This window comes from Cricetulus griseus (genome assembly GCF_003668045.3).
Source record: "Cricetulus griseus strain 17A/GY chromosome 1 unlocalized genomic scaffold, alternate assembly CriGri-PICRH-1.0 chr1_0, whole genome shotgun sequence".
Classification (NCBI taxonomy): domain Eukaryota; kingdom Metazoa; phylum Chordata; class Mammalia; order Rodentia; family Cricetidae; genus Cricetulus; species Cricetulus griseus.
Window position 1 is genome coordinate 255,516,048 of NW_023276806.1, and position 14,921 is coordinate 255,530,968.

Genomic DNA, 14,921 nt, shown 5'->3' on the forward strand with positions numbered 1-14,921 from the left:
AGGCACCTTGACTCACTGAGCCAGGTCTGTTTTTACTATGTAAAGTCATAGAGACTCTGAGAAAAGGATCTTTAAAAGATGGCTTAGACTCACCTCGTGTCTCTGACCTTTCTTTCTTTTTGAGACAGGGTTTCTCTGTAGCTTTGGAGCCTGTTCTGGAACTCACTCTGTAGACTAGGCTAGCCTTGAACTCACAGAGATCCACCTGTCTCTGCCTCCCTAGTGCTGGGATTAAAGGCACTCACCACCACCACCGGGCTCTGTGTTTCTTTTCACTAAAGGGTCAAAAATAGCTCCTTAAATTGTATTTCAGTTGCAATCCCCACCCCTTCTCCATGCAGCACTCACTGTTACACTGGTCACAAGCGTAGATTCTCCCCTCCAGGGCCTCTGTCTCTGTAAACTTGGCCAGCATCTCAGTGAGCAGGCACTCTGTCTGATTCAAAGGGACAAACCCCTTTTCTATGCAGTGGTATCGTTCAGGGAATTCCAGGGACAGATCCCAAAAGGGCTCAATGGTATTGGATTTATAATTGCATGATACACATGTAACCTAGAACGACAAGATTGGTTTGCAGATTATATAGTTTCCATGCTTCCCACGTACAATTTTGCTTGTTTTATAGGAGACATATAAATTTACCAACCACTTTCCCCCAAAAGGTTGTAAGAACTTAAATAACTCTACTAAAAGCATTAGAGCATATTATGTGTGGCTGCATTTCTAACTATGCTGTAACTAACCACAGGGCACCCCCTGCTTTCTCCCCTCTTGCTGTCTCAGTGGACCTCAGAGGCATTCAAGGAATTGGGCTGAGAGAGGATTGGCAGGTCACTGTCTGCTTTGTTCACTCTCAAATTCTTCTCTTTTACTTGGTCCTTCCATGTAGCAAATTTAGCTCTTTCTTCTCTCCTTCCTCTGTCCTTTCCCCACATTCCCTTCATTCTTATTTTTATTTCCCTTTGACATAGAGTCTTGCTGTATATTCCCTACTGGTCTTGAACTCTGGTTTCTCTCGTCTCAGCCTCAAGTGCTAGGGTAAGGCCACACTTGGTTCACCTGTTTGCCACAGTATCCCATCTGCTGTGGTTAGACTTTCTCTCCTACTGTTATGTCCCCAGATGCGGTTTCACATGCAGAAAGGAGGGAGATTACTCAGTTTCCCTTCCCAGCCTACTCACCAGTCTTTTCACAATCTTAATAGCTGAGGCACAGAACCTCTGAAACTCAGTGTAGAGGCTTTAACCCAAGTCTCCTTACATTGCCCACTCTTTTTTTTAAATATGTAATAATTCCTTTTGTGTATATTTTATAAGGCCTGGGGATCTTTGCTTACTTAGGTCTGGGAATGGTTTTGATCCTGAAAGTGAAAGGTAATGAGAACATAGATTCTGTAATCCAGCACTTGGGAGGTGGAGACAGGAGGACCGAAATTTAATATCATCCTCAGCTGCATAATTAAAGCACACTTGGCTACTGGGGACCATATTTTGGGGGGGTGGTGGGGGGAGTTATGGGCAGTGGGAAGGACGTTCACTTGGTCTTTGGCATACCCCCAACTACTTATAAATAAAAGGGAAAGACCCTTTAAAACGACTTTGGAAAGAGTGCTAGACACAAACCGTTCAGTTTTGTAAACTGGACTGATTAAAAGATCTGGACAAAGAATACCCAAGTTCACCTACATGGTCACCAGTGTACAGTGTCAGGTACAAACAACCATTTAGCCCAGGAATCTGGAAGCCCAAACTACCACCCAAGCTTCCCACCGTGCTTCGGGTCGGTACACACCTACCTGACTGAGCAGCTGCCCATGAAATATGGTGTTCACCACTTTTAAGACCTGCTTGGTGAGCTTCCTCTGGGAGAAGGGGATGAGAATCCGGCGCGTGGAGCCCTCAGACTCAAGTTCCTGCTGCACCTTGTGCAACAGCTCGCAGAGAAATTCCTGTGCGTCCTGCTGGTCATAGCCACGGAAGGCGGGAATGAGGCTCCATACCGAGTGAAGCATGGCAAAGGGCGACACCAGCGCCCACTTCCCAGACCACATGACTCGGAAGAGGGTGTGCAGTTCGTGGCAGAGGGAAATGTGCTTTGAGCTGGGTTCTTTGTTCTGAATGAGCTCCAGGCTCCTGCTGATGGAGGCTCCGCTGTTCCAGCAGAGGCCCCGAGGTTCGCACCCCTGGGCCCGGTCACTCTTTACTGACAACTCCGTGGCAGAGGTGCTGGCTGGTCTACCAGAGAGTTGAGCCTTCCCGTTGGTTGCTTGGGGAAACAGGTGCTCGGAGGTGGAAGGGTCGAGGTTCAGGAAACATTCCCGGAACTTCTGGAGGTGGCTGAGTACCTGGAGGATTGAGTTCATGTAGCAGGTGTTGCCCAGGTTGCGTAGGCCCGTGACACCTGGGGCCACGGCCGGCTGACGGCGTGGCTTGAGGGCAGCCGCGGGCGCGCGCCGGGAGGTAGCGAGGGTAGCGGGGCGCACGGCCACGGGCCCGGGCGCGTGCAGGAGCAGGCGCGCACTCTTCCGCGGCGGCGCGCTGGCCAGCTCCTCCAGCAGCCGCTGCTTGACCTCGCGCCTCCGCTGTCGCGCCGCCTCCTTCTTGCGCTCCAGTTCCTCCTCCCGCCGCCGCTGCTCTAGCTGTGCGCGGCCCCTGGAGCTCTTCTCGAACCACAGCCGCAGCGTCTTGGCCAACAAGTGCTGGCGCCGGTACCACAGAGCTGTGAGCATCTGCGGCTGTCCCTGAGGAGTGCGCTGCGGTGGGACCACGTCCTCCCCTGCAGCAGTGGACCGCAGCATCCGCCCACGCCTCGCGGGCTGGTCCTGCTTCTGGCCTTGAACCGCCAGGAGGGAGCTTCTCAGCAGCTTCAGGTCCCCCTCGGGGTTGTCATTGAGCACGTAGTCCTTGCACAGGTAGCAGAACACATAGAGATCCCGGACCTCCATGGCCAGCGGGTGTCCGGTCTCTTCAAAGTGTTTCAGTGCATGGTCTTCAATATAGCGGCCGCAGGCCACGTGGGAGCACTTGAGGCAGGCCCACGCAGACTCTGTGGTAGAGCACTCCAGACAGCACCACTTCTGAGGGTTCAGGATGGAGTGGTCCTGGGCGAGCCGTAACCGCCCTACATGTTTGCATCTATCCATGTTTTAGCGCAGTCGCCACTCTCTTATTCTGGAATCACAAAGCCCCCCAAAAGGGGGTAAAAAAAAGCAGCATTTCAGCAAAATATTTTCCTAGAAAAAGGGCTGTAATTGCCATTTCTGTGCAAGATTTATTAGTCTTTAATTCAAAATTTGTTCTTTTGAAAGTTGAAACTGGTAATTTCAAGTACCACCAAGAGCCTCAAAACAAAATCAACCTGACCACCTTAGGTTAATTTCAGTGTATCTCATAGTAAAGGTACAAAATAAGGGAAAGATAAAAAGAAAGTGAATTGACAGCTGAGGAGGCAGAGCCCAAGTCTCAATTTAAGTAATATTTTAGAAGTTAGCCTTTCTGAAGAGAACACATTTTGTAGAAAGTTTGGCAAAACTCTCACCGTCTTTACTGACAAGTAAATAAATACACAGATGAGGGGCTGGAGAGATGGCTCAGTGGTTAAGAGCACTGACTGCTCTTCCAGAGGACCCGGGTTAAATTCCCAGCATACACATGGCAGCTCACAACTGTCCATGACTCCTGTTCCAGGGGATCCAATACCCTCATAAGGATATTCATTCATGCAGGCAAAACACCAATGTACATAAAATAATTTTTTAAATTAAAATAAAATAAGTAAATACACAGATGAATCTGATAGGACAAGAGATGGTGTAGCTATTGGGACAGTGTTCAAGCTAACTACCCAGACACAAGAAACAAGAAAACAGAAGCAAGTTTGCTTCCCTTCCTTTTTGAGACTGACTCTGTAGCCCAGGCTGGCCCAAATTGGTGGCACTCTTCCTACATCTTCAAACAAGAGTTGAGATTAGTGATCTCTAATACTGTTTTTTTGTTGTTGTTCTTTGTGTCTTTTGTTTGGTTGGTTTGGTTTAGAGACAGGGTCACACTATGTTGCCCCAGCTGGCCTGGAACTAATATGGAGTCCAGGCTGGCCTTGAACTCACCTTCTCTGCACCTCCAATACTAGAGTCACAGGTATGCACCACCATGTTTGGCTTTTAATGTTGCTTTTTAATGTTTTTCATGAGGAAAATATAGTAGGTAGGCATCCATAGGGAATTAAGCTGAACAAATATTTTAAAAATATTTTATTGTTCGGAAACCTTAAGTTTTCCCAGGATTAAAAATATCCTAAAAGTTCCAGGCAATGGTGTTGCTCACCTTTAGACCTAGCACTAGGAGGCAGAGGCAGGTGAATCTCTGACTTTGAGGCCAGCCTGGTCTACAGAGCGAGTTCCAGGACAGCTAGAGCTACACAGACAAAATCTTAAAGACAAAGTTCTCTAAATTCTTAAAAGTTATTTACTGATTTATTTATTTTTGAGACAGGGTCTCGAAATTATGTAGCTGTCCTGTCTTAAAAACCCAAACAAAAGAATAGTCACATCTGGCTAGTGACTACAGTCACACAGACTTAGGCACACCAGGCCAGGCTGAGTCACGGCTTTCGGAATCACATCTGAATGGCCTCCTCTTACAGGATCCTGATGCCCAGCAAATGTTTCCATTTTGTTTCCTGATGTGTCTTCAGGAAGTTTACTGCCACCAAGTCTGACACCATGAAACACAGCACCAGAAGACTGTCTTTAAAGCCAGCTTCTGGGATAGTAATGAAATGGAGAAACAGCAGCAGACCCCGAGCAAACAAGCACACTGTCTCTGTGGAGACCTGATGAAGGGAAAGGGTGCCCTGAAAACCGTTTCTCCTGATCTCACCTGCTGGTCAAGCCCATCATCTCCTATCCAGTCCTCTTCCCATTACACATCTGTAGTGGCTACCCACTACGGCTGCCACATGGCAGAGTACACCATTCAGGAAAACACTGGACCTCTTTGCACCACACCAGTTACCTCAGCGAGGCAGACTAGCTTCTCTAAAGGACAGTATATATGATCTCAAAATGAAAATCTCCCAAAGTGATGTAAAAACAACGAACTCATCCAATTTAAGACACAGAAAAAGGAGAACAACCCCAAATGGGCTTGGCTCTCCCACACTCCTTCTGACCACACCCAAACCCCACTTTGTATTTTTCTGACATGTACATCCTTCTCTTCACATTCTCAAAGGTCACAATAATTCTAAAATCTCATTTGACACTTACATACCCAGTGTGACAGGTAGTCAACAGATGAACCTGAGTGTAACTGGCAAAGAATGGACTCTCAGCAGCTCTGTGCTGTTGAGTAGACCAGCCACTTCATTTATAAACACCCTGCACACCTTGGATTCATGCATATATGTGAAAGTAAAGCCAGTGAGTAGTAGCATTTGATATTTAATCACCACAGTTTGATTATTTACTTTTTTTTTTTTTTTTTGAGGCATACCAGTTCAGGCTGTCCTTGAACTTGTGGCAATCTTCCTGCCTCAGCCTGTCAAGTGATAGGATGTCCTAGTTAGGGTTAATATTGATGTGATGAAACACTATGACCAAAAGCAATGTGGAAAGGAAAGGCTTTATTTCACTTACACTTCTGGGTAATTGTTCATTAATGAGGGAAGTCAGGCCAGGGACCTGGAGGCAGGAACTGATGCAGAGACCATGGAAGGGTGCTGCTTACTGGCTTGCTCAGCCTGCTTTCTTATAGCGCCAGCACCACCTATCCAGGGCTGGCCCCACCCACAATGGGCTGGGCCCTTGCAGCACATCAGTCACTATTAAGGAAATGACCTCCAGGCTTGCTTATAGTCTGATCTTATAGGGATGTTTTCTCACAGAGGCTTCTTCCTCTCTGATGACTCTAGCTTGAATCATGCTGACATAAAACTAGTCAGCACATGGGATTACAAGCATAAATCACAATCCCAGCACCTTTTTAATTTAAAAAACTGAAATAAGGTCTGTAGGTGTAGCCCAGTGCTCTGCTTAGCAGTCATGATGCTCTAGATTCAATATCCCCAGTCACTATGGAGGGAGAGGACAAAAGAAGGAAACCAAAAGCTGGGTATAAAACCAGAATCCTCCATTTAAATGAATGCAAAATTAGCTATCCCTACTTGTCAAATGGAATGTTAAGAGAAATCTTAACCTTTGCCTTTTGTACTGATGAGAAACTAGATTTATTATATCATTTAAAAACTGTTGAAGATGCCAGGCGGTGGTGGTGCAGGCCTTTAGTCCCAGCATTCAGGAAGCACAGGCAGGTGGATCTCTGTGAGTTCAAGACTAGCCTGGTCTACATGAGGTAGTTCCAGGACAGCCTGCAAAGCCTCAGAGAAACCCTGTCTCGAAACACCCCCCCAAAAAAGAACCCCCCCAATATGAAAATGTCTTTTAATTGGATTATTCCCATTATTCTCAAACAGAAAATGTGTTAGCAATGTGTAACCACATCATCAGAAAATTTCAATGAATAAAATAGGAATTAAGGAAATTTCTATAGGAAATTCTCTCTCTCTCTCTCTCTCTCTCTCTCTCTCTCTCTCTCTCTCTCTCTCTCTCAATTTTCCTTTTCTCAGTTCTTACCTAAGGACCAAGGAATTCCTCCTTGGTCTTGGTGAGACCAAATGGCATACAGCCCAGCTCAGAGAGGGTAGACACTATGGTAATGTGCCCACAACCTTCATTTACATAAAAGAATACTAATTACGTGGCATCATCAACATCTGTGATTCTGCTCATTGCCATATGCAATCTCACTGGGTATTTTAACCCTTTTATTCACTAAGTGAGCCCAGAATTGAGTCTCCCACAAAATGTACACAGACTATAGAGGTGACATAGTAAAGATGTTTTTAAATGTGTTAAATGAGGGTGTTTTTTTTGGAGGATCCATAGTGCCAGATGTATCACTGCGTGTCACTGCAGCGCAGTCTGACCCTAAGGTCAGAGAAAGCTGAGTGCCTCTTCAGCACCTGGGGAGTTGGCCTAAGCACAGTTGCTCACTGCTGTTCCAAGTGCCACAGGACTGGAGCAGGGTCTTCTTCCCTAAGGCCAGCCGGTTTGTAGGGGTCCCCTTCTTTGATGTCTTCTTCAGGAGCCCCCGCTTCTTAGACATGCTGGAGCTGGCCTTCATCACCACATCACGCTCAGTTTCTTTCTGGTCCGGATCCCCACTTCTAGGCTTGTTTTTAGCATTTGCGGTCGCACAGTGTGACTTCTTTGGGTGATGATCAGCTCACCTTTTCTTGGCCTGCAGTTCTGCTGTGCTGCAGTGCCCACCCACCCCCAACCCTTGCATTTAGGTTTCTGCACCTGGAATTTGCACTGTCCCTGTGCCATACTCTGTCAGGTAGGGTGTTTGTTACTAACATTTTATTCTCAAGGCATAGGAGAAAATATAATTTATTATCAACATGTGTTTAAGACAGGTGTGGTGGTATATATCTTTAATCCCAGCGCTGAGACAGATCTCTAGTCTTTCAAGGCTAGCCTGGTCTGTGTAGCAAGTTACAGGATATCCAAGGCTAAATAGAGAGACCTTCAAAAAACCAAACTAAAATAATGACAACAAAATTATCCCACAAGAAAGAAAAAGGAGCTGGGCTTGGTGGCACACGCCTTTAGTCCCAGCACTCAGGAGGCAGAGGCAGGTGGATCTCTGTGAGTTTGAAACCAGCCTGGTCTACAAGAGCTAGTTCTAGGACAGCCTCCAAAGCCACAGAGAAACCTTGTCTAGAAAAACAACAACAAAAAACAAAACAAAAAACAAAAAAAAAAAAAAAGGAAAAGGAGGAGGAGGAGGAGGAAGAAGAAGAAGAGATTTTTTACCTGGGCATGGTGGCTCACATGTCTAATCCCAGCACTAGGGAGGCTAAGGCAAGAGGATCACAGCAAATTGAAGGCCAGCCTGGGCTACGTAGTAATTTCTAGGTCAACCTTTGTTGACTAGGACAAAGAAAGACAGTCTAGAAGGACAGAAGGAAGAAAGGCAGGCAGGCAGGCATTAGCTGATGGACCTTGGCCATGGATGATGGCTTCTGATGTGCTCAGTGTGCTAACGCTCTCCCAAGGTGTGCTCTTGTCTGCTGTCAACAATCAAGCGCTAATGCTACAAATAAGTCACATGCCAGGTCACAGCAAGTTTATAGTCAAGTAAAGCTTGCTGAGGTTTCAATTACATTAGGATCTGCTTTCTTTGGTGAAAATAGGAATAAAGCTTCATCTAGGAACTAGGCCCAGCTTACAACACTGGTTTGCTCATGGAAAGAAGCCATTCCTAACATGATGGAGAAAATGATAAAGGCAGACATGTCAACTGACAGCAAATAAATACAAAGGCGAGTATCTGTCTCAAACAACAGTTTATAGCTCAATAATTTTTACTAACATCATAGTGTCACACTATAATTTGAAACAGAAAATGTTTCTATTTCAATGCAGCAACTTGATATTGAAATTTCACACTTATCCCTGCACTGTGGGATACCACTGTGAATGACACTTGCTGGAGAAAGCAAGGGTTGTGCGGGCAGCAGTGATGACCACACTGTGTATACATTGTTGAATCTAGGTTTCCAGATGAGCAAGATCAGTAAAAGGACTAAGAAAATGCCACCATGGGGCCAAACCAGCAGACCATCAAGGGAACAACCAAATTTTTGACCTAATAACTCTATATTACTGCTAATGAGATCTGAGTCTAAAATTTAACTCATTTTCCAGAATAAGAGGCTGAAGGCAAGAGATGAAGTTCAGAGAAACCCTGCACATACTAATTACTAGAGCTCTCTCTCTCTCTCTCTCTCTCTCTCTCTCTCTCTCTCTCCCTCCTTCCCCTCCCTCTCTCTCTCTCTCCTCTCTCTCTCCTCTCTCTCTCTCTCTCTCTCTCTCTCTCTCTCTCTCTCTCTCACACACACACACACACACACACACATCTTTAATCCCAGAGGCAGGTGGATCTCTATGAGTTGTGAGCTACTGCTCCAGCAGGATGCCCTCCACCTCACGATGGCCATGAACTAACTCTCTGGAACTACAAGCAAGCCCCCAGTAAACTCTTCTATGTTGTGCTGCTCATGGTACTCTGTCACAGCAGCAGAAAGGTAACTAGGACAGCAACCTAGTGTGACCCTGTCTCAAAATAAAAGGTAAAAGAAGGCTGAGGATAGGTCAGTGGTACAATACTTGCACCGCATGGTTAAGGCCCCTGGTTCAATTCCTAGAACCTCAAGAAAAACAATCCCCAACCCTGTGCAGAGATGGCAGCTACAAGTGGGAAACCGGGTTTCTATGTAAGCATTACATATGTGAGCCTGCTTCAAGTTTAGTAGTGTGAATAGCTTGCTGGGTCATGTCTGCAGGTCAGGAGACAACTTTTGGGAATGGTTCTCTCCTTTTACTATGTGTTCTAGGAACAGGACCTGTGTGGTCAAGTTTGCATGGCAAGTAACTACCTGTTAAGGCATCCTGCTGGCCCAAATTCATCCCCCCACCCCACCCCCACCCCCGGAGAGGGTGGTTTAAGGTATGTGTATGATGTGCATATGTTCATGAGTGAGTCCAACACATGTGTGCCATAGCACATGTGTAGAAGTCAGGGGACAGCTTACGTTGTCAGCCTTCACCTTCCCCTTGTTTGAGACAGAATCTCTTTGCTGTCCTTCATTGTGTACACCAGGCTAGCTGGTCTGCTAGCCTCTAGGGATTCCCTTATCCCTGCCTCCTATCTCACCTCAGGAGTCTGGTATTACAGATATGTGCGTATCATGAAAGCTTGAGGACTGCTGAGAAATGTCTGTTTAACTGCACAAAGATGTGTTACACTTGTTTAACTATGTAAAGATGTGTTGCTGTCAAGACATCTGATGGTTCTAATAAAAAGCTGAATGGCAAAGAGTGAGGGAGGATATACGCAGAACTTATGGGCAGGGAGAGTAAGTAGGAGGAAGAATTTAGGCTCCAGAAGACAGACAGAGATGTCAGGGACTTGCCAGAGGCCAGACAGACAGACATGGAGGAAGCAGGAAAGTAGGACATACAGAATGAAAAAAAGGTAAAAAGCCCTGAGGTGAAATGTAGATGAATAGAAACAGGTTAAAATAAGTTAAAAGAGCTAGTGGGACAAGCCTAAGCTAACAATCATTCATAAGTAGTAGTAAATCTCCATGTCTTTATTTGGGAGCTATTTGGCAGTCCAGAGAAAATTTCAGCAGAGGACCTGAGTTCAGATCCCCAGAACCCAGGTAAAAGCTAAGCATGGTGATGCATGCTTGTAACTTTAGCTGTCACTGGTCAACTGCTGTAGCTGAACCAGTGAGCTCCAGATCCTGTCTCAGAAAATAAGATGGAAGGGCTAGAAAGATGATTCAGTAGTTATGAGCACTAGCTGTTCTAGAGGACGAAGTTTTTTTTTGTTTTTTGTTGGTTTTTTGGTTTTGCTTTTTGTTTTTGTTTTTGTTTTGTTTTGTTTTGTTTTGAGAAAGGGCTTCTCTGTATTGCTTTGGAGCCTGTCCTGGAACTCGCTTTGCCTCCCAAGTGCTGGGATTAAAGGTGTAAGCCACCAATGCCTGGTTGAGGATGAAGGTTTTATACCCATCATCTATATGGAATATGGAAATCTACAACTGTCTATAGCCCCAGCTCCTGGTGACCTGATACCCTCTTCTGGTCTCCAAAGACCCTGCACACATGTGGTGCAAAGACATATATAGAAGCAAAACACCTATACATAAAATACCAGTAAGTCTAAAAATGAACCTACTAGGTGTCTGTAATATGAGGCTAGAGTGCAGGGCTACCTCATCACATTGGCAGCAAGCTGCAGAAAGTATTTTGTTTTGAGACAGGGTCTCCTGATGTAGCTCAGGCTGGCCTTGAACTTGTAGTGATCCTCCTACCTCAGCCTACCAAGTAGTGGGATTATAGGCACTGCTGAAGAAATTAATCTGAGCTAGAAAGTTAAGATGCCAGCAGTTGTTTTTCCAGCTGCAGCCCAAACAGTGGAACTGGGGATATCCTTATTCTCTTCACATGGCTGGAGGTGGCTCTCTCCTCACATAGCTGTTTGCACAGAAGATACTTTTTTTATGCGAAGAACCACTGACAGGGAAAAAAAGACAATTTCTGTGAATACAAAAATACATCTGACTAGACTTTACAAAGGAACTCTCTGGAATAGATGTCAGTGGCTACTCTAAGACACGGGGTTACTTTAAGTCGTGTGCACCCTGCCTACTCTCAGCACACCTAAGTGTATCTGCCAGGGCAAAGACCCATCATATTTTGCATGATTGGAGCCACAAACTTTTAGCACTTGATTTCAAGAGTAAAGATGACAAATGTCCAAATACAAAGGACTATATGTTAAATGCACACTAAAAGAGAAATCTGGAAGTGACAAAGAGAGCATGGGGACACTTTAGCGGGACTTTAGTGGGGAATAAGCCAGGGCTGCTATAAATCAGGCTTGGGGATGTGATCAGTTGGCAGAGTGCTTGCCTTTCGTATATGAAGCCCTGGGTTCTTCCCCCAGCACCACATAAAAATAGAAAATCTCCATCGTGGGAGGTAGAAGCCATAGAGTCAAGATCTTTGTTGGATACAAAGTGAGTTTAGGCCAGCCTGGCTATATGAGACTGTCTAAAAACCTTTTTTAAAAAAGAAAAAAAGCCAGGTGGTGGTGGCACATGCCTTTAATCCCAGCACTCGGGAGGCAGAGGCAGGCGGATCTCTGTGAGTTTGAGGCCAGCCTGGTCTCCAGAGCGAGTGCCAGGATAGGCTCCAAAACTACACAGAGAAACCCTGTCTCGAAAAACCAAAAAAGAAAAAAAAAAAGAAAGAAAAGAAAAAAAAGCAATAAGGTATTATAAATCGGCCACATATGGAATCCACTAATTAATTTTTTGAATTGCAGAGAAGGGGGTGGCTATGTGTATAATTAAAAATACAGTATGTAAAGAAAAGCAAAGGGAAACATACTGTATTATATGTCATGAGTGCCCTCCAACCTAATGAATGCCAGAGAATAAAGAAGAAATGAGTGTACTGCTGGAAATGAGAGTAGAGATGGAAAGGAGATTCCCTTTTGAGGGATGAAACATGGTTATTTATTTTCAAAAGGAGATGACACTGAGAGATTTGGTAATTCAGTTGTCTTAAAAATTCAGACATGAGGGGATGGAGACATGGCTCAATGGCTAAAAGTACCAGCTGCTCTTGTAGAAGACACAAGTTCATTTCCCAGAACCCATGTCAGATGGCTGTATCTGCCTGTATCCAGGTCCAGGGGATCCATTACCTCTGGCTCAGTACACACACACACACACACACACACACACACACACACACACACACACACACACACACACACACACGAACATGAACAAAAGTGAACATCAGGCATTAGGCAGATGTTTACCACACTTTCATTAGGAAACAAAATATTTAGATAGGGATTCTAATGACGCAAACTATGCAGTACCTTTAAGAAATCCTATTTTAAACACTAGTCATTTCAGAAAGAGCCCGATCCTCATTCCAACTCCCTGCGATTTGAATGGCAAAGTGAGCTCTCTTCCGTTTACTGCAGAGTGGCAAAACAACTGAGCCTCCATCAGTGAAGTGTCAATCATCTGACATTTCATATCAACCAAGGTAGCAAGGTAATGTGTCCTCTTCCCAGGTGTCAGCCCCAAAAGTTGTTCATAGAAGTGAATTTTTGAGGAGACTGTCTTTCCACCAATGGGACAGCTCCAATAATATTCCAGTTTAGTGGTTAGTGTATCTTTTCCTAATACCCAAGTAAGGTCCCTGAAGGAGAAAAGGAGGAGAATCAGCTGAGGGAGGCAGGCTCAGTGAAGGGACTGTCCAGCCTCCCTATACTAAGTCAATCACTGAATGTAACCAAGACCCTAGTAGACTCGGCCAACAGTGGCCCTGTCTGAGTCTGGAGTCCTATAAGAACTAAGAAACTTGTCCCGACTTCATCCAGAGAGCGTCATCCAACAAGGTATTCACAGTGAGATGTTATGCAGTCAGACAGCACGCTAAAATTAGAAATAAGAAAATGTACTATCTTTTCCAAATACATTGAAAAGTTTTATCCAGTATTTTCTACTTTTTAAAAGTTTTTCAAAGTTATTTAATAGCAACAGAGAGCAAGGATAGTAAGAGTCCAATTAAGATGTCAAAAGCAAACTCAGTGCAGTTGAATTAGCCTCAGCTGGGCTTTCAGCAGGGGTGCACACTGAACCCTTGCAGAATATGCTGGGTGACAGGAATAGAAAAGGGTCTTCTTAGTAAGGCACAAAAGGGTGTCAAAAACACACACTGTGCGCGAACAAGTCCAGTGAGCAGGCCCAAGAGAGAGGACTGGCTTGGCTCTTACACAAAGGCCAATACACATTCAGGCAATGTTCCTGTGGTTCAAGCCCCACAAGCCTTAGCACCTCTGCTCCTGTTTCAAAACAAACAAACAAACAAACAAACAAAACAAAACAAAACAAAAACAACCAGCCTTCCTGCCCTGCCAGCCAGTCCTACCATCAAGGCGTCACAGTCTGTACTGAGGCAAACATATAATCTCATTAGGGAAAACAAACAAGCCAATCAGCTGCTAATAACTAAGTGTGGGTTCACTTACCACAGCAGGGATCAGAAAGCAGAATTGGGGACAGGACACTGCATGAGCAAAGACAGGCAGAAAGGAGGAAGAGAGAGAAGTGTGAGTCATGGCCTGAGACCCCAAGGAAGGAAGAACTGAGTTGTAGTGCTGACGAGACTGATGACATTGGTCATGAAAAGTACAAGATATGAGAATGGAAAACCTGAGTTTTGTTGATTTCTACGTTGCCTGTAGAAACTGACTAAATTATAACATCAATGATGCATACTTACAACAAAGACCAAATAATAAGACAAAGTCATTCATTAGTTTGAGTTTTTTTTTTTTTTTTTTTTTTAAGATTTTATTTATTCATTATGCCTACATGTCAGCAGAGGGCACCAGATCCCATTCAAGGTGGTTGTGAGCCACCATGTAGTTGCTGGGAATTGAACTCAGGACCTCTTGGAAGAGCAGTTAGTGCTCTTAACCACTGAGCCATCCCTCCAGCCTTAGTTTGAGGTTTTATCTGATTATTTGTTAAAACCAAGTAGCCTGGCTGGGAGGTGGTGGTGCACGCCTTTAGTCCCAGTACTCAGGAGGCAGAGGTAGGCAGATCTCTGTGAGTTCAAGACCAGCCTGGTCTACAAGAGCTAGTTCCAGGACAGCCTCCAAAGCCACAGAAAAACCCTGTCTTGGAAAAAACAAAAAACAAAACCAAGTAGCCTGGTCTAGCCCCCAAATCCCAGGCTCCAGTAATCTCTCGTGTCAGCCTTCTGAGAATCTGGACTACAGGTGTGCAGCATTGTGCCTAGTTACATACAGAATGAAGTTATGAAGAGTTGAAGGGACCAGCTCCCCATTTCAGCAGCCATAACAGCCGAACACGTACTTGCCTGACCTTGTCTTAATCACTAGGAGGTCAGATGCCTGCCTCATGACAAGGAACCAATCAGAAGTTAGCTGGTGGTGCTATGCTTTACAGCTCTGGGTGTGCTTTACCGACAAGTGCACAGCAATGATGCGCAGTGCATAGCAACTACCCTGGGAGGGCCTATGGGCCATAACAACCAGTTGACCAATCAACATAGGGCAAGCCTGGAGGCACACCAATCCTGAGCCTGTGCATACCCCTAGACACTCCCCTTATGCTGCCCTATAAGATCTTTATGCAGCGGCTTCTTGCCGTCTTTCCTAGCCATCCGGCATGGTGGATGGATGAAAGACCTGAGCTAACATGGGGTTAGCTCGTTAAACAACTACAATAAAGC

General features: G+C 45.2%; 1 protein-coding gene across 9 annotated transcripts in view; it reads right to left on the bottom strand.

Annotated features, from left to right (window-relative positions):
- Positions 1 to 14,921, bottom strand: part of Usp49 (ubiquitin specific peptidase 49) — a 60,299-nt gene that overhangs the window by 7,111 nt on the left and 38,267 nt on the right. For all 9 annotated transcript variants that reach the window (XM_027394486.2, XM_027394482.2, XM_027394485.2 and 6 more), the window contains 2 exons: positions 1,797 to 3,171; positions 349 to 553 (listed from right to left, as the gene is read on the bottom strand). In XM_027394486.2, the coding sequence (XP_027250287.1) occupies positions 349 to 553; positions 1,797 to 3,143 (1,552 nt within the window). In that variant the 5' untranslated portion in view covers positions 3,144 to 3,171. The remainder of the gene's footprint in view (positions 1 to 348; positions 554 to 1,796; positions 3,172 to 14,921) is intronic.